General features: G+C 47.9%; 1 protein-coding gene across 1 annotated transcript in view; it reads left to right on the top strand.

Annotated features, from left to right (window-relative positions):
- The window catches only part of ntrk3b (neurotrophic tyrosine kinase, receptor, type 3b), a 112,992-nt gene that overhangs the window by 75,794 nt on the left and 12,371 nt on the right, over nt 1–24,827 (top strand). Inside the window, exons 12-14 of the mRNA XM_048969528.1 lie at nt 8,481–8,669; nt 20,867–20,997; nt 23,431–23,603. Of these exons, the coding sequence (XP_048825485.1) occupies nt 8,481–8,669; nt 20,867–20,997; nt 23,431–23,603 (493 nt within the window). The remainder of the gene's footprint in view (nt 1–8,480; nt 8,670–20,866; nt 20,998–23,430; nt 23,604–24,827) is intronic.

Below are 24,827 nucleotides of genomic sequence, written 5' to 3'. Positions count from 1 at the left end.
AACCTCCTTTCTCACTTGGAACAAAAAAAGAGGAAAATGCCTATTAACCGCAGTCTCACCCCACTGGGGGGGGGCGGGGGGAGGGATGGGGGAGAGGGTGCTGTTTTGATGGACTATTGATTCGTCTCTTTTCTTATAAGGCAGAATTATGAGAGTGGGGTCTCCCCCTAGCCGTGGGTAGATATCGAAGTCATTTGTCGGATGTCTGTAGGTAATCCGCTCATGCGCAAGTTCAGAGTTTTCGGTAGCAATCCGCTAAAGGCTTATTAGCTCTACCAGATCACTTAAGTGCGACTGACTGTCTCTGGGACTTTGTGCTTCCCAATTAACAAGAACACATGCAGCGTGTTCATGTAAACACAAATAATCTTATTTTTTAAGACAATCGGTTGTTTTTAGGCCTACGGTTGTCGGGGGGGGGGGGGGGTGAGACACACTCATCCACTTCAGTTATTCCTTATTCCAGGCCATTAAATACGATTACAGGGAATTATGGTTTTTGGTTAAATCTGGCCCCTAGAACTGCAACCAGGCCCCAAAAGCTAACCCCACACCTGACCTTAGCCCTATTCCTGAACGCACAGCCGCTTTTATCCACATACATGCTTTCCTTGCTCTCCAAAACTCCACTACACGTCCCCAAAATAACAACCCTGTTCCTTCCTACCGCACGGTTTCGTTCTTTGTCTCTCACCTGGAGTCGGTCTCACGCTGCCATTTGAGTATAAGTATTCCTGGCCGTCTCAGGTGTGAGTTGATTGAGGTTTGATAATGTACATTCTGTGTACTTCAAAATGGACACGAAAAGCCACTTCTGCTGTACAATCAGACGGTGGGACGTTGACCCGGTGATGGGTTCTGCTACTCCGGATTTAACACCATGCAGCAAAACCATCTCTTTGTGGTAAAAATATCAGCATCTCTTCCAGCTGCAAGACTCATGTCTGAGAGCAACTTATTCCCGGTGGTTAAATGGAATCTGAAGGTTCATCTCCGTTCGTTCATTCTTTTGTTCGCTTTTTCTCTCCCTGCACACGTTCTCCCCTCTAGAGCTTTGCTATGACAGCAAAGGAAAAGAATGAGCATGTAGATGATTCAGATCAGGCTTCCAGATCGCGCCACGCAAGACAGTTCCTGACGTTAGCACGTGTATGCGCCCCCCGTCTCCTTCACTTTGTCTTCACTCTGTATGGCAGCTGTATATTTGAACAGCAGAACGGTCCCACACCAGACGTCCATAAGCCCTCTACCATACTCATCAACTCCAACGAATAATTAAACACCAAGATGGCTGAATCCAGCCAGACAGGGAAATTTTTGAGTTGATGCGAAAGCCGTGAAAAGAAATTTTACGTTAAAAATAGCTAAATGTAGCGTAAAGATGCGGCAAATACAACGCCGACCAAGATCGCAGCTGTTCCTTTTTTAATATCGTTATATAAAACACTATAATTTTAGCCTTGAGTGCTAATGTAATTGAACCACCAATTAAAGTCTTTACCCACCTATGCAAGGCATTTATTACTCACAGGAGACGCATTGGAGCCCATTTAACACGTTGTCTAGTTTTATGAATATTCTAACAACTTCTGAAACATCTCAGGCACATTTTCGTGGTTTTTCTGGTTTCGAGTTCCATCCCGTTAGTGTTTCGGACAAAAAGAAAAATGTCCGCTTATCACGGCATAAAAGACAGAAATGGTCGTCTGCTCAGATACGCGTGCAGATCGACCGTGGGTCAGTTCTGGCTTCTGTGCTGTTGGTTTAGGAACAGAGGAGGTGTAACTGGGATAGTCTGAAATGAGTTTTTAATGTTTTCATTTGAGTGCCGAGCGAGAGAGCAAAACGGTCATCATGAGTGACGGTGTCGAGGCAGCACCCCGCTGATGGACGGAAAATGAGGAGAGCGACTGCTCACCATGCAAAGAGGCAGCCTGGTCCCTGGCGTCACCTCGAAGGTGACGTCCCTCCTCCAGCTACATTATTTCAGCTTTTCACATTATTGCTGGGAGTACAGGCCCAGTCGTACTGCTGCGTTTCTTGTCCCAGCTACAGGCAGGCGAATAGCAAGGTGCCTCTTAGGCGAAGGGGTACTTCCTGTCATGTGACTCGCTTGAGAGCTGTTCTCTCTCAAGTTCCCCCAGCAGCCATGTATTTTTCAGCCTCCCCTCACCCTCTCCTGTTTTCAGCCTAAATACAGAGGTACGGAGATACTTTGATCTCTTTAGCTCGCTAAGCCATTACCTGAGTGAACGCCTCGGACGCCTAATGGAAGCGATTTGGCTCCAAAAGCGGTCGACTTTCATTAAGCACCTGAGAACGTAGCGTTAACAAATCGAGGGCACTTAGACGCTGCCCTCCAGTGCCGCAAGGTGAACGCGGCGCTGGGCCGGGGCTGTCTCTACCCCAGTGCATGCTGGGATTGGGTTTTTTCCCAGCCCTGTTACCCATGGCCCTGCCAACTGGCAGAGCGCGGCCCGCAGCCAGGCCCCCCCCTCCCCCACCCCCAGTGCAATATGCTCCTGGCATTGGCTGAGGATGGGGTAGGGGTAGGGGGTGGGGCTTTGTAATTGCCCCACATTAGCTCTCATGACCCCCCCCCCCCCCCACTTCCCCCTCCGTGCCCCGCAGCTAACGAGCTTAGCTTTCCGCCTTCTGCCCCCCCCCGCCACTAATCTGGTGGAGCAATATGGAATCCATATCTCCTGCTGGAAGCGCATCAGACACCCTGGAGGCCCCTCCGGTCCGGTCGCTCTCGTCACCTGCGGGGTATGTCATGTATGGTAAATTTCTAAACGCCTGAACGTTATTTCGTGACCATATCCGGGGCCAGATTTTTTTTCCCTCCTGCTAAAAGTGGCTCCTTTCCTCGTCACGCCGTCCCACGCTGACGCTGACTGGAGGTGGATGCGCTCCCCTCGCCCTCCCCCGTCACTATAGGCCCCCATTTCACTGTAGTCCTGCCAGGCCGGCCATCCGCGCTGAGTCAGCCAGCTGGTCCGGGAGGCGGCTGCCGGCACCTCAGGTGCTGCTGAGGTGAGCTGCTGATCGCTGATTCCCAAGTAACCGTATCGGTGCCTGCATCCCGCGCTCGTCAGCATCGGCACACTACGGGGGAGGCTTCAGGTTGCTCGGTGTTTTTCCCCTCAAGCACCACGCACATAGGCAAATCGTAACAGATCTGCCTGCTCCTCCAGTCCTGTTTCCTTCCTGTCTTCCATTTCTCAATAAATTAAATAGGAAACAGAAGAAGGACTCCAGCAGTGTGTTGAAGATAAAATCGTTGGACAGTTAAATGTGAATGGCTTTGTCTGGTCTGTGCTGTCACACATGCGACGCAGCCTCAGACCTGTCAAAATACTTTGACTTCTAGCTAATATGTCTTATCTGAATGAAGAGGTTTGTTCCATTAAAGGAGGGAACCGCGATTTTAGTTTTTAGTCTGTGTTGTCCCAGTGCCAGGCTTAAACGGGCGATTGGTAGCACAGTACCAGTGTGCTTCCGGCTGAAGAATCTGCATTCAGCTGCGCTGCTTGGGGGCAAGAGGTGAGGCATGAAAGGGAGCCCTCTAGAGGCTGGGACAGGAAAGGCAAGGACAGCAGTATGTGGGTAAGGGGCAGGAGAGATAGTGTGCTGCCAACATGCCCTCCATCGCCGTCCCACAATGCACCTTTCCATGCCTACAAGCTCCGCTCTTCTCTCCGGGGGCAGCACAGACGCGGAGCGCTAACCGCCTGTTGACCCGACGCACCAGCACCAGACTGCCAGTCTGCACGGTGAACCCAGAATGTTCTGCTGCAGGTACCGGCGGCAGGCACGTGCTCCTGTTTTTGCCGCGTTACTGGCAAGCCCGAGTCCCATATCCCACGTGAAAGGATGGGGTCTGTTTGACCCCTGCACTTTGCCGTGAAATATATCCGGACAAGTTAAGCTTCCCTGGAGGGACGGTGTCTCCTTTAAGCCCCATGATTTAGTATGATAATCGGGCGCGTGGTTAAACTTACCGCTGGAATCAGTCCGTATGAAGCGTCCAAGTCCCAAGGTGCCGACGTACTTTTTTTTTCTGAGGGAGGGTTACCGAGACTTTCTTTTATCCATCAGCAAAAAAATAAAACCTTAATTGAGCTACATTTTTAAAGACAGGTTGACCTTCATGAAGAGAAAATAGCAGCAGACACAAAAACTTAACTTTAGTTTGTCATATAAAATCAGCAGAAACCCCTTACTGAGGCATTTTCGTTGTGTCTGTGTTATTGTGCGTTTATAATACAGCGGGAATCGCACCCTGAACTGATTGGTTATGTGTTTTTTTCAGTAACAGGGGACTTTACGATTCGTCACTGGTGTCATTGCTCGGAGCCTCTCTGTAGCGCCTTTCGGGGTCATTTACAGCAGCGTTTTGGGATCTGGCCTTCAATTCAAACACCATCCGAAGGCCTGTTGGCTCGAGGCCAGGAGTAGCCCTGTTGTTGTAACCTTGAGCAGGTAATTAACCTGGATTTTTTTTATTAAAAACTCCCTGCTGAATGCATGGATAAAAACGATAAGCACACTTGCATGAAATGCTTCTCTGCAGCCTCAGAATAATGCGACATGCACATGTGAGGCAGGGACTCGGCGTCGTGAATCTGCTTGTCACACGACCTTCAAGGTTAAATTCAGCTGTGATGATTCCTAATGAAACGAGTGCCTTGCGCATCTCATGAAGAATGTTACAGCGACGGAAAATGTTTCCCCCTCTCTGCCGTAAACGGAACAGCAGCCCTGACTCTCTGCGGAGTCACATCTCTTTTTGTTCCCTTTCCAAATTCTTTGACTCCTGGCACATTCGTGTGTGACATCGCAAGTCCCGGCTAACATCGAGTTCCCGCACTCGCCCAGTAATTAATGACGAGAGGCACTCTAATGGCTGTGTATGCGTTCAACTGAAAAACTGTGTTTTAACATCCATCGCGGTGCCTGTAAAATCATTTAAACGGTTGGAAGATGGATAATTCGGCGGTAAAAGGCAACGAGAACCAAAAAGCTCTCAGCAGAACAAGAAAATCATTATCAGTAAAGACACAGGCGGGTGAAAGACTGCGCCGGAAATTGATTGGTTGACTGACTGATTGATTTATTTATTTATCGATCAATCAGTTGATCAATGGAATGGGGCATTGAATAAACACCCAGGTGTAGTTAATGCGTCACTGATTACATCTTGTTCAAAAAATACTTAAATACTATACCAAAAAGAAACTATCCTGGTCCTGTATTCAACATTAATGCTAAAACTATGTTATATAAACTGACGATTTATTTATTATATATTTACCTCTGAAAACTATGGAGCAATCTGGTGCAGTGGGTGGACTGCTTAAAATTGTGTGTAAAACATTGCGGTGCCCCCCCCAAAGTTGAAGTGTTAACTGTCGAACAGACAGATTTATATTAGAGGAGAAATTGGATGATGTGAAGTGTTTTTGTGACCTAAGCAGCTCCTTTTCCAGATGTACTGGCAACGTGAGACCAGCTCAGGGCTTTATAAATGCGCCTGGCATTTGTCTTTCGTGCTTGTGAGAAACACCCCCGGCAGTGGTGGAGACAAAAATAACATGGAGAAGCAGTGGAGAGCTCTGCTGGGGGATCTCCTGGGGATCTGCTGGGGGATCTCCTGGGGATCTCCCCAATCATCCTGCCTCATTGACACAGCCTATCTCTCTGATGTTGGGTTTTGTTAACCGTAACTATCCGGCGTGAGCAAAGGAAATCTGTGGGTAATTACTAACAGATGTGTTGAAGAGGTCGCGTTAACCCTACACTGTACATCGTCATAGCCTGTTCTTGTATATTAATAGTTTTTATTTATGTACCACTGTTCATACATGGAATAACGCGAAGAGCTTCATATATGAGATTACAATAAAAACCAAACCGTTGGTGAATAAAAAATGTTATGGATTCGGCAGATATATTTCTGAAGTAAGTAGAATTTGGGGATAACCTTCAACCTCACCTAGTTCTCGTTTGTGGTTCTTAGAGTGATGAAGAGTCTCTCTCGTATTATCACCGGGGGGTGGACAATTCCTCTGTTCTTAACGCCCCAATGTCCTCTCTCAAGCACCTGCCAAACTAGGGCTAGACAGCTGGAGACTTTCCAGGGAAATTAAAAGAAATATTTGGGAATTAACGGGAAAATTCGCAGAATTTTGCAACCCTACTGCCAAAACATCTCTCTCCTCTAGCTTGTCATCTGTGTCTCATCTGTTCCTGTTTTTCCTTTTTTGCAATGATGCCGTTCATCCATTAAGCTGTGATCTAGGCTGTGTCCTCATCCACTGTGTGACACACTGCCCCTGAGGATGCCTTCCAGAGGAGCTGACCATGGGACTCATCGATGTCCTGTTTATGCACCATCAACATAACTGAGAGGGCTTGAGTTCTCCTTTTCATGCTTATTTCAAATCCGGAGTGACCTGTTATGGTGGACTTAATGACACCCTTCTGGGTCTCGGTGTGAGCCAACGTTGAGGCTTGTTGGGTCTTTGCAGTCTTAATTCTCAACAGTTTAGTTCTTCACAAGTCTGCGTTTAATATCTTATGCTTGCGTATGGATTATTATTTTTCATTAAATACGTCCATATATGATCAATTGATGCTTGTTTTAATGAAGACAAACAGGGCTTGCGGTAGGTTTCGTTGTCTTCTCGACAAGTCGTTCGTCACACCCAGCAAATATGAACGTGCTCAGCACAAAACACACACTGGCACCTGAGGGGCTACTCACGGCTGCGAGATGAGCGGACGAAGGCCACGGGAGACGACGCGACTCGATTGTGTCTCCCAGCCCATCTGGCTGCTTCACAAGCGATTGACTTCTGAGCCCCAGTAATAAAAAAGACCTCGCAGACTCACCCCAACACTCAAAGCTCCGAAATCGATTTAGGGAGGACGTGGGGTGCAAGGAGGTCTTATTCATTTATTTACGTTTCTTTGTGCTTGAAAATGAATTGGAATCGGATACGCAAAGACTCATGGATTTGCAGTTTTTCAAACAAACAAGGCGTTTTTGTTTCTCTGTGTTAAAAATAGAAAGATACGAGTATTTTGTTATTGCAATCTGTGGAATTATTTTGTCCTTTTTCTGGATTTTGTGGATTCCGTGAGGTAAACATTGATGTTGACAGGAGAGCACAAGCTCTTCTGATGACACACTTGTGTGACACTCTCACTCCAGCTGTCTACAAGGTGCCCCCCCCCCTCCACATCTTCTGACACACAGCTGCTCTCTCTCACGAAGCGGAGTATGAGTTTGCCGTCATTTCCTGCCCACCGCCAAGCACTGTGTGCGGGCACGTGGCATTTCGCATATTGCTGCTAAAAATAACAGGAGCTGATTAGATAGCCGGTACCTGCTCCTTCGTCCAGGTGGGGGACGTGGAGGAAAGACGGATGAAGGAAGGTGAAGAGACGCTTCATCGCCCGACCTCTCGGTAGTAGATGTTTTCTCCCTGAAGATGAAGCCGGCAGAGGGAGGCAGGAGTGAATCGCGGCCTGCAGACTGGCTGCAGTCTGTTAGCCTTAGCGGCTTGCAGTCATGACCGCTACCTGTTTTAGAACAGTAAATAGATATCCCGGGAATTAATTCAAGCATATTAAAATGGGATTTTAATGCTGCCGGCTCTGAGTGGGGGTGGGGTGGAGGCTGGGGGGTGTGGCTGAGTGTATAAATTGCTGTATTCTGTTTTTTTTAGTCCCTGGTAACTTAGGGGATGTCGCCACCATCACAACCCTGCACTCGTCCCACACACTCCAACGAGCCCAAGCTGTTCCACCCCCCCCCACCCCACCCCCCCCCCCCGTCTGTTTGGTTTTCCTTCTGTCCCCACAGTTTCCCTTTTCAAACTAACTAAATCTGTCCTGCTCTCTACAGAACCGTGTTTACTCTGAAAAGGACATGGTTTCCTCCAAACACAGGTCCTATTCCCCTGGTCTCGCTCGTGGTTCTGCTACCGCTGCTAAGACTCATTATATCATTGTAGGTTCCTTGGTGAAATATAAACTCTGGCACAGAACTGAACGGTAGACTGAGGCCGCCGACTGCAGGTTAACTCTCTAATTCAGTAACGATCAGTTTTTTTTTTTGTCTACGATCATGTTAAATTGCAGAATGCTAACGTGGTAAAGGGCCCGGGGGAAAATTATACAATGCTAACCCTAACATATGCTAATCGTAACTATGCATTCCACATATCGCTTTAATTATATGTTTTTCCTACATTGGGGAAATAAATGCCACCCTAATACTGGTATAAAATTGGATTTCGATAGCCAGTAAACCTTAATACACAGGGTATAGGTTTTAAACGACGTTGGACCCCCTTCGTATTTTCTGGATTCACTCTTTTTCTCCATTGTGGGCTGTTTTTCTGCTGTTTTTCACACCCATTAATGTTCTTAATGAAAACCCCAGCTTCTCCCTCCGCTTCTCTTGTTAGGGCCGGTAGCTGTGATCAGTGGGGAGGAAGACTCCGCCAGTCCTCTTCATCACGTCAATCATGGCATCATCAGCCCGTGTTCCCTGGATGCTGCGCCCGACGCAGTCATCATCGGCATGACCCGCATCCCGGTTATGGAGAACCCACAGTATTTCCGGCATGGTCACAACTGCAACAAGCCAGCCACCTGTGAGTACATCAGCTGCTGCTGGCTCTACCTACATCTACCTGAATAATCAGCTCCCTTTTGCTTTGTGAGAATGATCAGCTTCTGTCTGCAAGAATGATCAGCTTCCATCTGCTCTGTGAGAAAGACCAGCTTCCGGCTGCTCTGTGAGAACGAACAGCTTCTGTCTGCTCTATGCAAATGAGCAGCTTCTGTCTGCTCTATGCAAATGAGCAGCTTCTGTTTGCTCCGTGCGAATGATCGGCTTTCATCTGCTCTGTGTGAGTGATCAGCTTCCGCTTTTATGTTTGCCCTCTGAGAATGAACAGCTTCCGTCTGCTCTGTACAAATTATTAGCCTTTGTCTGTTCTATGCATATGAGCAGCTTCTGTCTGGTCTGTGAGAATGATCAGCTTCCGCTTAAACTGTGAGAATGATCAGCTTCCGCTTAAACTGTGAGAATGGTCAGCTTCCATCTGCTCTATGAGAATGATCAGTTTCTGTCTGCTCTGTGCGAATGATCAGTTTCTGTCTGCTCTGTGCGAATGATCAGTCTCTGTCTGCTCTGTGCGAATGATCAGTTTCTGTCTGCTCTGTGCGAATGATCAGTCTCTGTCTGCTCTGTGCGAATGATCAGTTTCTGTCTGCTCTGTGCGAATGATCAGTTTCTGTCTGCTCTGTGCGAATGATCAGTCTCTGTCTGCTCTGTGCGAATGATCAGTTTCTGGCTGCTCTGTGCGAATGATCAGTTTCTGGCTGCTCTGTGCGAAAGAACAGATTTTTCTGGATGATCTCTTCAGTGTCTGTCCTTTCTGATCTTGTGAGACAGTTTTTCTCTGTGTTTGCTATGTGCGTTCAGCCTCTGAATAACTCATAAATAAATGTATACTTTTAAAAATCAGAGACTTGTTTTCCTGTATTTAAAATGCCCTCATTCCTCAGTGGTTCCTAAATCAGACTCTTATTTGTTTTATGACCTTGACCTTGAATGTCCACTATAACACAGTCTAGGGCATTCCTCTAACACACCTTGGCATTTCTACATCTGCAGAGCTTAGGAATAAAATTTTATCTTCCTACTGCTGAAGCTGGGTTTTGATTGATCACCAACATCCAGATGTGTCACTCAAGCCTGTTAAACTGTTTATCTGTTGTTCTGCATAGTGTATTTCCTGAGTACTCTTACTGAGAATGATTTTTTTCCCCAAATTAAATTAATCTGCCAGTAGAGGATCTGCTTTGGTAATTAAATCATGACGAGTCTTTGTTCATTAGTGTTACGGCATCTCCTGTTAGAATAGCCGACGTTTACGTGCAGCCCGTCGATTTTTTATGGCATTATATCCCTGTCTGGTTTTTCTGCTGGTAAATTCGGTGCTGAGTGATCCAAGGGTTATGCATCGATTTCCAAAACACTCTGATTAATTAGCACTGAGACCTCAGTGTGAATCATATCGCAAAATGCATCTAAGCTATCTTAACGACTTTCTCAGCGGAGGAAAGCCTTCGATGGTAAAACTGTAATATGGGGAGCTTGATTTAGTTGTGATGGGGGCGCAGTGATGTGAAATACAGGATCACGGAGGCGTGTTTGCCCTTCTGAGGCTCTCAGAGTTGCTGTAGCTTAGCAGGAACCTCGGGTCTGATCCAGCAGCATTATTACCATCTCAATGTTCTCTGTCAGAACAAAAATCAAAATGTGGACTCAGCCTATAGTATCGGGCCCAAAAGGAGCTTTGCACAGAGGCAGGTTTTGCCGGGATTGAAGTGTCCTCAGTTGGATGTGAGTTCAGAGTTCAGCAGGATGGATGGATGGTCTGACAGCTACTGAATCTACCCGTAAACTTTCTGCCAAGTCAGCCATGGAGCAGCGGTGGGGAGCACAGGCTGAGGTCAGTCATCCAGGCAGCAGGAGCCTTCCTACCTCCCCAGGTCTTTCTTCTTTGTGGTTGGACTTTCCAAGCTTAGTTACCGCCTTCAGGCTGAAGTCGGGTTCCTTCTCCTGTCTGTCCGAGTTGGAGATCCTGACCTCTGGTGGCCTCAGGAGTGAACCAGCATCCCCTCGATGCGGTCGCATTTCAGCGGAACCGGAACCAGAACTGTCATTACTGGGAGCTTGAGGACAGATGCTCCCAGCTCAATGTCACCGTTGCCATGCCAGGCAGCCGGGCCTGTCACTTCAGAACCTGAAGCCGATAAGAGATGGCTGTCCCAGATCTCGAAAGTGGCGCCCGGGAGGGGTGGGGGGGGGGGGCATATGAGCCGAGCTATTCTAGCAGATGATGTTAATGTAACGCCAGCAGAGGGCCTGTGTTTGCCAGCTGTGTTACATCAGGCCTGACGGCACCAGACTTTGCTAGTGTACCACTAAATAACATCATCAGTTTATCTCCGTGGCTTGGGTCACCTCCAGCTTTTGATGGTGTCAAGACGGGAAGCCAAGGCTTCAACCGTTCATGGCCAGCCTCTGCTCTCTCAGACTGGGGGAGGCTTTCTGGCTGATCTGGGTCACAGTGGGTCAGGGAGTGGACAATCTCTCCGGGATGTCACTCACCATCTGGCTTATACGGAGGTTCCCTCACTGTTTACCGGCAAGCTCAGCTGCCCAGTAGCAGCTTCCTCTCTCCATGCCAGCGGGGTCAAAGTCTCACGCGCTTCCTTATGGCAGCTCGACGGTCTGCTTGTTCCTCCAAGCCCCCGTGTTCCGGGCCAGGTCCCAGTCCCTCGTCTGGTGGACGTTCTCAGCCTCTCATTGGCCTTTCTCCACACGCTATCTCACATCACTTCAGGCGGTGTAAGGAGCAGCTGTCCTTGCATCAGAGCCTCGGACTCTGTCCATACATGCATGGCTGCTCTCCCACTCAGAGCCAAATTCAAAAGTGTTACTCAAGAATCAAGTCCTCAGCCTCCCTGCACCCACTCCACTTAATGTCAGGGACAAGGACCCCCCCCCCCCCCCCCAATAAAGTGTCTGTTCTCCACTATCCTCCCCCAGCATCTGTCAGAACCAAACGGCCTCTGCAGTCTGCAGACTTGACATCCCCCTTTTCAGTCTAAAAATGCCCCCCCTGACTGCATGCCTCAGGGCATTCTTCTGACCTTCGGGGTCAAAATTATATATATATATTATATATATATATTATATTGTTTTTCAACAGATAAACCCTGAAGACTAAAAATCTGACACTAAAGAATGCAAGTCTGTTGTTTGAACGGCTGTAGCTCAATGGACAGTAAGCGACATCTTCGCAGTGTTGAGCGCACTTCTGCATTTTGGGTTGGATTTGTATCCGTGGCCTGGATAGAAACCAGCGATTAAATTGATTAATGTTGACCTTTGTGCTCCTGTAATTTCAGACAGACCACATGCCAGTTTGACCTGAGATGGCATTTCTTAAGACCCGCCCCTCTTTGGGTCTCTCCTCGGTTTACATTATGGGCTGTGAAGGGCTGGCTGACACCCCCCTCATACCTCATGTTTCCACACACCCCGACTCTAAACCATTTCCCCCATTTTTAATTGACATACAATGATCCTTTATTTGCCATTTACACAAATATGAGCACAGGTATATCAGAATGCTTCTCTCATCCCATTTTGTACTATGTGAGACACACAGACAGGTGAGAAGGGGTTAAGGCCAACATGCCGCCTCCCTGAAGCTGGGGGTTAAGGGCCTCACTCAAGGGCCCACAGAGTCCAGGCCTCAAACCGGCGAGCTTCCGAAGAAGGGCGTAGAGACTGAACCACTGAACCACTCACTGCGCCGTTGCATGGGTGTCACGTTCACTGTGAGAATAATCAGCATAACAGTCAAGTCTCACAGAGTAGAAGAGTGTTTTCTTACTCCCGTGAGTACATCGACTCTCCACAGACACTAGCCCGACAGGAAGAGAACACCGGTGCTCCCTAAGAATATATATACTTTTAAAAATTGTTTCTTTCGGCTGTTTCTGCATATTTTTTACAACAGTGTTATTAGCTTCTTGATCGTGGCTCTCTTGAAGAGTTTCGATTGATCAGAGGCGACCAGAAAGTTTGATTTGTTTGATTAGTATTGAACCAATCCACGGCAGCACTGGGTTTGTCTGGCAGTAAACACAACGATGGCTGAAGCTCGCTGGGAAGCTAGGCAGCTACTGCTGAGGATGAGTACCAGGACAAGGGTGGTGTATGGCGTGCCAGGGCACCCCCCCCCCCCAAGGCAGGGGAGATGTTGGAACTGTTGCTCAGCTGACTCACAATTTTTGCCGGTCCCTAAACTTGCCATTTTCCACATTACATTTCACGAAAAAGTTCTTGTTTTCGTAAAAGGAGAAAATAAGCCATTGAATGAGAAAATGGTCATTTCAGGGAGCTGTCTGTCCGCAGAGAGGTTTTCTGCAGACCTCTGCTTAATGCAATCATTTGGAGAGTGAGATCGTTTGGAACTTGGCATGAACACGGCCTGTACGCTTCATAACCTTCCCATTGCTCTGTTCACGGTCCTTTGTACGTAATAATGTACATATTTCTGTTCTGTCAGAGTCACTTCTGATGAGCACTTACTGTACCTCATGCACAGTGAAATGTGTACTGCTGTCACGCCCAGCTCGTACAATCCTCGTGTGTGCCACGCCCCCCTGATTATCCACGTGTACTTCCCTGATCGTGCCCAGCTGTGTCTGATTATTTTCAACCAGTCCTGTCTTTTTAAGTCCATGTCTTGCCTGAGTCCTTCGTCTGTCATTGATGTTAGTCGTCGTGAGATGTTCCCTGCACCCTGTTCGCCTAATAAATCCCCGTTCACCCTGCTTTTGCCTGCTCGCCTGCTTCCTACTCGCTCGCCTGCCAGCGCGTTCACCCGCTTCCCGGGCGATCACAACAACTGCCTCCTTTGAAAAAAACATAATTAAACACCATTCATGTGTTCCAGCAGGAAACGTCTAGGTCAGTATAGTGTCCCCATTATGACAGAGGATTTCCCCTTTGCCTCAAACAGAGCCAGTCGATTAACCAGAAGTGTGAGCACTAATAACCTTTTATGCACAATTGACTGCTGTCAATACAGAGTGTTTCGCTCTGTGTGAATCTTTAATCATTCCATTTCAAGTCTTCAATGTTTGATTATCAAATTCTAGTAATAACAGTGAGTTTTCTGCTCTAGCAAGATCAAACTTACATGTCACACAGTGAGTGTCTCCCTTGTTAATTCTATGGTCTTTTACTCCTGTTCACCCCCCTGAATATATTCAGTAATATTTCCTGGCCCTATAAACTGCTCCATAAACTGTCCCTGAGAGGCTCCCTCTTGCTCTCCCTGTCCATAACAGTGAGGGGGTGCCCAACACATCATTAGCATTAGGTTACTGTCTGGACGCTTTGTCCTTGTCTAATTCACACCAAAGGAAGGCCACCTGTTCGGACACTGTCTCTTGGATTAGTCCCTCGATAGTCTGGAAGATTTCTGCAGCAATAATTGTCACTTATTGTTTTAGGTGGCCTTGAGAGAAACTAAATTCATTAATTGTAAATGATTTGTATAATTTATTCATTTATTCATAATTTATTTGTCATAAAAGTTCAGCCACGCTCAACCCGGCTTTCACTCGGCGTTCCGAGTCATCACAGCGCCTCCTGGTGTCTGAGAGTATTGCGCATACAATTATAAGGTCTCGTTTTGAGATTGGCCGTCTCCTCTGCCGGCCTGCGTGCACTAGGCCAGCCCCTGGCTTGTCATGGCGTGTTCGCAGGCTCCTCTTACCACTAAGTCACATCACGAAAGCACCCCCGTGAGATCTTCTGGGCTGGGTGTGAGGCGGCCGCTCCCCCCTTGGGGTGCGGCTGCTCTCTGACTCGAAAAACAGGGCCGCCTTGTACACAGAAGCGAGTGATTGATTGGGACACAGTGTGCGATAAGCCCTTTCTCATTACCGCGGGCAGCGGACCCGCGGGGAACGAGACCTCCGATTCTTAGCCAAATAAAGAGCGGTGTGGCCGAACGGCAAGGCCCAGCTGCAGATCCTATCTCCCCGACTCTATTATCGCTTCAAGTGGCTTCTTCATCTTATCCCCCGGCCTGCTGTTTTAATTAAAGATTTGTCGCAATCTGCCACCCTAAACACCATAATGCTTTTTGATTTTTCGCCATGAAAATGCCATCTTTTCATAATAGGCCTATTAGTGAGCGTCATGATCAGACACTGAAACAACCCTTTGTGAACCTCCCCTCAGGTCTCTGATTATGAAGATTTCACGTAAAATCCGTCTCGACGTGATTAACCGAGTGATTAAAATGCGTGTAGGGATGGGTGCCTCTTTCTGCTTTTAAATCCCGTATTTGGGCTGTATCGCACGTGCCTGTCCTGCATTGGGACATGGACCGAAGACGCGTGTGAACATACTATCGCAGCGCGTGGCGTGGAGCGCAGAACAGTGAGTATGTGTGAGCATGGATGTCCATCATCTCAGGAGAGATAAATTCAAAGCATCCGCGTTTTGCTAATCCCCAGTCTTGAAGAAGCAGGAGGAGGTCCAGAGGACTCTGGCTTCTGATGGGAATTAAATCCTCTCCTCTCCCATGCACATACACAGTAGCACCTCTCACTAACATATACGCACACATACACATGGCCTTAAAGTGACCAGGACAGCGTGTCCCTTGATTGGCCCCTGGGTCACCAACGGGCCAGTAAATTGTTGGTTTAAGGAAGGCAAATGACAGCATGTAAATCCCCAAGGAGCCAGAGGTGCCGGGCAGCAGAGAAGATGCTTTTCTCAGCCTAAGGAAGACACATATGAAGCTCTCTGGCTAAAGATAGGACTGGATGGCGCAGCATAGCACTTAATGATCGAGTGAGTGAATATTTATGGGGTATTTAAAGCCCCCCACCCCCACCTAGAGCCCGGGACCCTGCAGGTCTCTGATGAAGGTCAGCACCTCCACTCCTCATGTCCAAAACTGATGCTCATATTGGGTTAATGATGGCGATACCCTCCACTGTAAACCTGTCATCGGCTCATGTGTCTGTGTTGTGTTCTTTCCTATAAGCCCCATTGCTTTCTCAGGTCCATCCTCAGAAATCCAACACATATTGTAGGCCACAGAGTGCTGCCCCCCTCCCCCCAAGCCTTAAACTCAAGAGAAGCGGGCTACAATCGATACGAGATTGATGCTACGCCGGTGTTTATTCACCTCACGTACCCACACCTCTCGCGATCGAGCCTTTAGCTCAGAAATTCTAGACCTGTCCTCACCAAGCACTTTTCGTTCAGGTTTCTCCCTGTTATCTCATCTGTCATTTCCAATTCTGTCCACGGTCGACAGTCGGCCGGACGAGCCAACCGCCGCGAGCGGCAGACCGAGCGAAAGAGCTGTACGCCGTCTTAAACCTCTTAAACTTACTTACCGTGTCCTTCCCAGATTATTCCGCTTGCTTGTTGTGTTTCTCACCCTTTATGCATCAGAAGGAGCTTTCAGACTTCCGTCGCCACCTTTCTGACTTTCTCCCGTGCCTGTAAGCTATTATTATCAGGTTACACAATAACATGTACGGTAGGTCAAGGTAGACCTAGACTGGAGACATAAGGAACAAGGGAGACCTTAACTTTTCCCTTAACTGACACCAGAAATAGGCAGCGGATGTACAGTAGACAGCTCAGATGGTGCTGGAATAGGGCTCCCCTGGTGCGAGTTGAGAATGCCCATGCTGGTCAACCACAAACACCAACATCTTCACTGCGGTCACAGAGCCGACACCCTCTATACTTCAGTACTACTGATGAAGACCGACCAGTAACTTAACACTTGCCAGGAAGGAGCAAACCAAGTATCGGATAACCTGCCTCAAGCCTAATTTTTGCTAGTACTATATGAAGCAGAATGTGTACGTCTTGCATAACTCTCACGCTGCTGGTAGAGTGGTGGTGGTATGTGGAAAGGGTACGAGGACAGAATGGGACTGGCGGCTCGCAGAAGCGTGAGCTGCGTTCTTGTGGCAGCAGCTGATTCGGTCCCCGGAGCAGAAAGCACGGCTTCTCTGTAACCCGTGAAAAGGCGTCTTGCACATCTATTTATGAATCTATTTCTGCACTTTAAAGCTCATTACCTATTGATGACTTTGTGACAGCTGTGCTCACTGTTCCAGGTTCATCGGTGGTTCAGGGCTCTGTTTGCCCTCATCTGTCCTTCAGAGCTGCTCCCTGGAGACCGTCTCTGCACGTTTCTCCCGGCGTGTGTCAAACGTACGATGAAACGGGAGGGAGGGAAATACCACGAGCGTCGTGCCCCATTATCGCACGCATTCACGCGTTTCTGGGCTTTACATTAACACTCCAAAACACGGCCATACAGACTGTAATGGAGAGTATCAGGGCCAGACAGTGCTGCACTTTCTCTTCTCTCTTGATATCTTTCTGTCGCTGCTGTTTTAGTCTGATTTATTTGGGATGCCCCCCCATCTAATTTTTAAAGAGTCATCCAGCGGAGGCTGTGTAGGGTTTAGGTAAGTGGTTCTCAAACCCGGTCCTCGGGCCCCACTGCCCAGCCTGTTTTCCTGCTACCCCTGCCCCACACACAAGTCCCAGCTGTCTTTCAGCTTCTCTATTGACTGAACACACCTCATCCAGGTAATCAGCAGTGTGTAGGGCAGGGATAGCTGGAAGACAAGCAAGGCAGTGGGGCCCGAGGACCGAGTTTGAGAACCATTGGTTTAGAGCAACAGAAAATATGGCTTCCAATAAACTGATTTTTTTTTCTTTCTTTAATGCGTGTTGCCGTGACACGCAAAGTTCTCCTTTTCCACCGTCAACATCCTGCCATCTTCAATTATTCGCTTCTCGAGCCCAAAAGCATTCTGCAACACGCATTCACCCACGGTACCTTGAGTGCTATCCCCTGAAATCATGCCATCTATTATTTATCCGGGTTTCTGAGTGGGGAGACATTCTGATCTGGGTCCACCGTGGTCCTCTGAATAAGGATGTGATGATTCCCTCAGACACGGTGACTGCCTCCCGGTGATCAGTTAGCACATTTAGTTTTTGAGGTTCTGTAGCTGAACCGCTGTTCGTGCTGCTTACAGAACAGAGGTGGTGGTGTGAGGTGAGTCGCATATTTGTGAATGTCAAGGTTAATTGGTGTGGCCTCAGTGCTACAACAGACCTTGGGCGTCTGTAAAGTGCCACACGGGTTTGCTACCTTCGGCCGACGCATGGCACTGCCCCGTCTAAGCCCTCACTGACCTTGCCGACGATCATTCTCTCCCTTCTAGCGGCATCAAAGCAAGGGCATTTTTCTTGAGTGAGGGTCGAGTGCTACAGCCCATATTTCAGCTGGAGCATAAAATATCACATTCTGGTTCTAAACCTCACGAATGTCACACTTTCGGAGCAGATGTGACATATTTACGTTTGTAATTTTGTGCCATCACTTATAGCTGGGTTTGATTCCCTTGAATGCTGGTTTTGGATCCCTTGGGTGACTTTGCATGGCCTTTGTCGACACAGGGCACATATGAGGTAGATGCTCCTCGCTAGCATTGAGTTCAGACTTCAGCTCCTGCTGTCTGCCATTGCTAACAGGGCCTTGGGGACCTGCTGAAATCAGCTGTAGCTGAAGGAAGGAGCCAAAACGGTGAAAGAACAGGGCAGGGGGGGGGGGGGGGGTCAGAGGACCCCGGCAGAGAATTAGCCAGAGGCAGTTTGCATTATCCTGCATGAGCAGCTACATGTTATAAATGTCAAGGCTTAACGACGAAGCCCAACCAAAGGCCTTCGGTTTTTCCGTTTTATTCTGAATCATGAAACGAACGTGGGACGTTTCATCCGATTACGTAAAGACCCCCGCAGCTCTCCGCACGCCTGTTTGTTTGCGGCTGATCTGAAGAGTTCATCAGTCTCATCAGATGTTTCTCAGCTGTCGGGTCCCCGAGGTTTGTTTCGATAGCTATAAACGCGGAATCAAGTAAAACACGAGCTGCTGTTTTGTATTTCCCGTCTTCCTCGACGCTGGGAGGATGAAACGCCTCGCGATTTTCACGGCTCCTCGCTATGGAAAACATATCACTATTTGCATATCATCAGCAGATCATAGCGCCACTCCTGTACGGCAGAGTGACTCTAATTTCGCTAAGTACCCGGCAGTGATTAGCACCCAGACTGAGACCATTTGTGAAAGTTTGTTTTGACTAATATCTGTTGTTGTTTTTTTGCCCTGTGTCTTCCATTATTCCACAAGAGGCTGGGGTAATATTTCAGTAAATACCAGATGGCGCAGAAGCCTCCTCTGCAGAGGACGTCTTTCAGCGGATGTTAACGGGCAAATTTTTCAGCCCTTCATTTAGTTCATCAAGATAGGAGAAGGCAGGCTTCTAGTTAAGAAGGTGAAGCGATGGGTTAACCTACTCAGGTATTCACTTACAAAGCAATTAGGTGATTCTGGTCTACGTATTGTGGTTTAAATGAGAGCCATTTCAAATGGAAAGTACACTCAGTGACAAAGTGAAGCATTTGGTGGAAATGGAATGAATCTGCATGTGGTGAAAGGTCATGTGACCATAAAGTGTATCAGAATGATTATAATATCACATCAAACGAACAATAAAGTTGGCAGTATGGGCACGCTGCGGGTCCCATGTCTCAGTAGGGTGTGACACTCCCCCCCCCCCCCCACCCCGGGCCTGGATACACGCGGCGTTGCAGTGCGGAAGGGAGTCATACAGCCGTTGTATCCTCTCCTGTGGCAAGTCGGCCCACAGCTGATGTAACTGGCCCTCGAGATCCTGCAGACTGGTAGTGGGTCTGAGTTTACGCCTGAGCTGATCTTACACATGCTTGACTGGGGAAAGATCGGGGGACCTGGCTGACCAAGGGAGGACCTCAACTTGATGCATGCAGTCCATAGACACATGTGCTGTGTGTGGACTGGCGTTGTCTTGTTGAAAGACTGTATCAGGGTGCTGTCTCAGGAGGGGTAAGACATGTGGACACATGATGTCACTGACATAGCACTGTACCATTAGGGTCCCCCGAATCACTACCAGAGATGACCTGAAGTCATATCCTATGGCTCCGCACAACATGATGTCATACCCAATGGCTCTCCACACCATGATGTCATACCCAATGGCTCTCCACACCATGATGTCATACCCAATGGCTCTCCACACCATGATGTCATACCCTATGGCTCCCCACACCATGATGTCATACCCAATGGCTCTCCACACCATGATGTCATACCCAATGGCTCTCCACACCATGATGTCATACCCAATGGCTCTCCACACCATGATGTCATACCCTATGGCTCCCCACACCATGATGTCATACCCTATGGCTCCCCACACCATGATGCCAGGAGTAACACCGGTGTGTCTCTCCATAACATTGTCAGGATTGGTCCTTTCCCCTCGGCACCGCCATACGGCACATGACAGTCATGCAGAACCGATATTCATCGGTGAACATGGTCCGACGCCACTCATTATCGGTTCATGCCTCCTGGTTATGGTACCACTCCAAACGCAGCCGTCTCTGCGCTGGTGTTAACAGCATCCTACGCTATGGGACGGCGAACCCATAGTCTGGCTGATGGCAGTCATTGAGACACGGTGCAGGATGACACAGGGTGTTGTAGAGAGTCCAGTACCTGTGTCCGGATCGCAGGCGCGGATGTCCTGGGGTTCTGTAATGCTCGGCACACAACCCGATCATCCTCCCTTGGTGTGGTCTGTCTTGGGCAACCGGAAGCTTCCCGACGTGTGTGGGTGCCCTCATGTGCCCATTGTTTCCAAAACCGGGTGACCGTGACACCTGCACGCCCCACATGCTGAGCAATTGCACGATACGACCACCCAACCTCATGCAAACCCACAATGTGACCCCTATCAAACTCCGTCAAGTGCTGGTAATGCTGTCTAATGTGTCTACGAGGCATCCTCTGTGTCTGGTGACTAGACATGCCAGCTCCTTGCAAATCGAATCATTTACACACCCATCGCTGGTCTGCACACGTACCAAATTGCATCCAAATCGTAACATTACTTCTGGGTGCTTTGCTTTTTTGTCACCGAGTGTACATAGCCCTTTATATATTTTTTATGTGAAATTTCATCTGTCATTTTGACATTATATAATGCAAATTGCTGGAAGTGTGTGTCGTCAGAGAAGGTCCACTGTTGTAGGAATGATGAAAGCAGTGCTGTAATCTGATCTCCTGCCTCCGCCTCCTGTCTGCAGACGTTCAGCATATAAAGCGCAGAGACATCGTCCTGAAGAGGGAACTCGGGGAAGGAGCCTTTGGGAAGGTCTTCCTGGCTGAGTGTTACAACCTGAGCCCCACGAAGGAGAAGATGCTGGTAGCTGTCAAGGTGAGGCTGCTGTTCCTGACGGGTCTCTGGACTGCGTCAAGCTGATTTTCAGGCCACACTTTGAAAGCCACCGAAGTGGCCATATTCTTTGCACGTTTTTTTCTTTTTCATTTTTTTTTTGTGTGAAGCCAGTGCAGCACAAACCAGTGCGTCTGCTAAAATGAACGTAGCTGCAGATCATCATGATTGTGTTTGTCTTTATGGATGTTTCTGTTGATTTACGCCCCTCCTGCATGTGTTACACACTTATGTGTCGCATTGATTGGTTCAGAGAGATAACTAATCAGATTGTAGAAGAGGTGGGTCCATGTAAATAGAGGAGGTGGGGCCAACCAATCAGATGTCATGGTCCCGCCTCCTCTAGTTGCTTGGATATCATGAGGTGTCCACCAATGCTGTGATAAGATTATTAGATAAGAAGGAGAGGGAGCTGATGTATCTTTACATCTAATGTAACATTTTCCCTGTTGATTTGCATCATGTGTATTTTCTTGTTATTGTGATATTTCAATCTGCTGATGTTTCACTTTAAACAAAAGATCCTTATTTAAGGTCTGACTCTTTGGGGGAGTTTCTGCTCGGGGCCACACAGGTGGGCCCACAAACGTGGCATTTAGCAGCACGGGAGTGATTACGTGCTGCGGATATGGATGGATGCGTCGCCACCTGTGCATTTGAGCCAGCATCCATCTATATACTTCAGCACTCCGGATATAAAGTCAGCCAGGGAAATATAATCAAAATTAATTAGTGCCATGTGTCGCTGAAACTCCCCATTACAGAGGGATCAGCGAAAGTGTATCTCAGAAAGAGATGCAGACTGGACCCTGTAGGATTGCGACAGAAATGTCATTGCTAATGCTTTTGGGAGCGGGACATTTTCAGGATGGTGTGGCGTCCACACATATTGTTGGGGGGGGGGGGGGGGGGGGGTCAGGGGTACCTGTGACCCGGAAGTGAAAGGGCCGGGCAGCCTTCTACACTTCCTGCTAGTGGGAGTTAGGGGTACCTGTGACCCGGAAGTGAAAGGGCCGGGCAGCCTTCTACACTTCCTGCTAGTGGGAGTTAGGGGTACCTGTGACCCGGAAGTGAAAGGGCCGGGCAGCCTTCTACACTTCCTGCTAGTGGGAGTTAGGGGTACCTGTGACCCGGAAGTGAAAGGGCCGGGCAGCCTTCTACACTTCCTGCTAGTGGGAGTTAGGGGTACCTGTGACCCGGAAGTGAAAGGGCCGGGCAGCCTTCTACACTTCCTGCTAGTGGGAGTTAGGGGTACCTGTGACCCGGAAGTGAAAGGGCCGGGCAGCCTTCTACACTTCCTGCTAGTGGGAGTTAGGGGTACCTGTGACCCGGAAGTGAAAGGGCCGGGCAGCCTTCTACACTTCCTGCTAGTAGGAGTTAGGGGTACCTGTGACCCGGAAGTGAAAGGGCCGGGCAGCCTTCTACACTTCCTGCTAGTAGGAGTTAGGGGTACCTGTGACCCGGAAGTGAAAGGGCCAGGTGACCCTCTACAGGTCCTGTTAGGGGAGCTTCACACAGTTAATGTGTTGAAATGAAAGTCGCTGCAGCGCAGTTGCACATCCACATCCCTAGTTGGCGTCCTCAACGTCCCACTAATTTGGGTTTCACGTCATATATATTCAGGACAGATTCTGATGCAACCTGAAAGTCAGAATAACTGAAATTGAGTAGAGAGAGAAGCTAATGAGATTTCAGGTAATCTGCACGCACCATCACAAACTTTCAGCAGATCGTGAAATGTTCATTTCATGTTCATCTCTGCTTCCAAATCCTTTACTAACAAGGTTACATATTTGCCTACATGGACATATGATAAAATATTTGCCTTTTAAAGCAAGCATGCTATTTTGTGCAGTAAATGATTTCTAAACGGAGAACAGCCCTTAAAATTATGAAACAGACAAATAAGGCTTTATGCTGCGTTGTATCGTTGATCATTATCATTCACATTTTGCAGTTACTGTGATATTTACCACCGTGTATAAATATGTAAATTCAAACGCCTATTTAGACTTTTCTTTCTTATTTTACTTTATTTCATGTTATCAGTTTTTTCATTTGCTTAAATGACTTTATTAAATGAGTTCCTATTTCATCTAATGAAAAAAGAGACGTCAGAAACCTTTAATTTTCCTTGTGATTTTCTGCGTTTTCCGATTGTGCTGTCAGGCCACACTGTTCCCAGCGGCCAACACCTGAAGCTGTCAGTTGGGTTTTTTGAGCAGATGAACCGACTCGTTACTCTAAAGTGGGCATACCAGTACACCAGTCAGATGTACAGGCCTTACAGCTGAATACTACTCAGAAACCCATTACTGGAAATGTCAGAATTTTTCCAGAACCTTCTGTTGGCAGTACAGGCCGCAGCAGTAGATAAGTAACTGGCAACGGAACAAAGGCTCCCTTGGCTTTCAGACCCTGAAGGAGCCGACCCTGGGGGCCAGGAAGGATTTCCAGAGGGAGGCGGAGCTGCTGACTAATCTGCAGCACGACCACATCGTCCGCTTCTACGGCGTCTGCGTGGATGGTGACCCGCTGATCATGGTCTTCGAGTACATGAAGCATGGAGATCTCAACAAGTTCCTCAGGTAGGGCAGGGTCAGAGCCCCCATCAGTAAAGGATGAGAGCTCTCACCCGGGGGGGGGGGGGCACATTAAATGCCGGCATGCCTGTGAGGCATTTCATATGACACTATTAGAAAATATTCCACGGGGAGGTCCTGATCTTCCCTCTGATATCATTATGCTGGTATCATGAAATACCATACACATCCTAAAGCTGAACTAATCCATACACATCCTAAAGCTGAACTAATCCATACACATCCTATAGCTGAACTAATCCATACACATCCTAAAGATGTACTAATCCATACACATCCTAAAGCTGAACTAATCCATACACATCCTAAAGATATACTAATCCATACACACCCTAAAGCTGAACTAATCCATACACATCCTAAAGATGTACTAATCCATACACATCCTATAGCTGAACTAATCCATACACATCCTAAAGCTGAACTAATCCATACACAACCTAAAGCTGAACTAATCCATACACATCCTAAAGATGAACTAATCCATACACAACCTAAAGCTGAACTAATCCATACACATCCTAAAGATGAACTAATCCATAGACATCCTAAAGCTGAACTAATCCATACACATCCTAAAGCTGAACTAATCCATACACATCCTAAAGCTGAACTAATCCATACACATCCTAAAGATGAACTAATCCATACACAACCTAAAGCTGAACTAATCCATACACATCCTAAAGCTGAACTAATCCATACACATCCTAAAGCTGAACTAATCCATACACATCCTAAAGCTGAACTAATCCATACACACCCTTAAGCTGAACTAATCCATACACATCCTAAAGATGAACTAATCCATACACATCCTAACACATCCTAAAGCTAATTTGATATAGCTGAACTGATAAACTAATCAATCTTTACTTGACATGATCATCTGATCAGAATCGCGTTCAGCATTTGTGCAAAAAAAATTTGGCAATTTTTTTTGTTGTGTACATATTTAAGATGCAGTATTAGCCAGCTATTTTCTGCACTGCTTATCCTGGGCAAGGTGACAGTGTGCATCTCCTTGGAAACAGATGTCAGTCCATCGTGGGGCTGACAGTGACACACTAAGGGTGACTCAGAGACAGCAGTTCACAGGGGCGACAGTCAAACCCGCGGCCCAGCTGGCTGTGGTGTCAGCTCACTGTGACCCACTGTGGCTCCAGAGCTAGCAGCTGACATTCAGCCTGAGGTGCGGGGAGCTAAAAC

Source organism: Brienomyrus brachyistius, chromosome 11 (assembly GCF_023856365.1).
Source record: "Brienomyrus brachyistius isolate T26 chromosome 11, BBRACH_0.4, whole genome shotgun sequence".
NCBI classification, from domain to species: domain Eukaryota; kingdom Metazoa; phylum Chordata; class Actinopteri; order Osteoglossiformes; family Mormyridae; genus Brienomyrus; species Brienomyrus brachyistius.
This window is presented reverse-complemented; position numbering and strand designations above follow the sequence as displayed.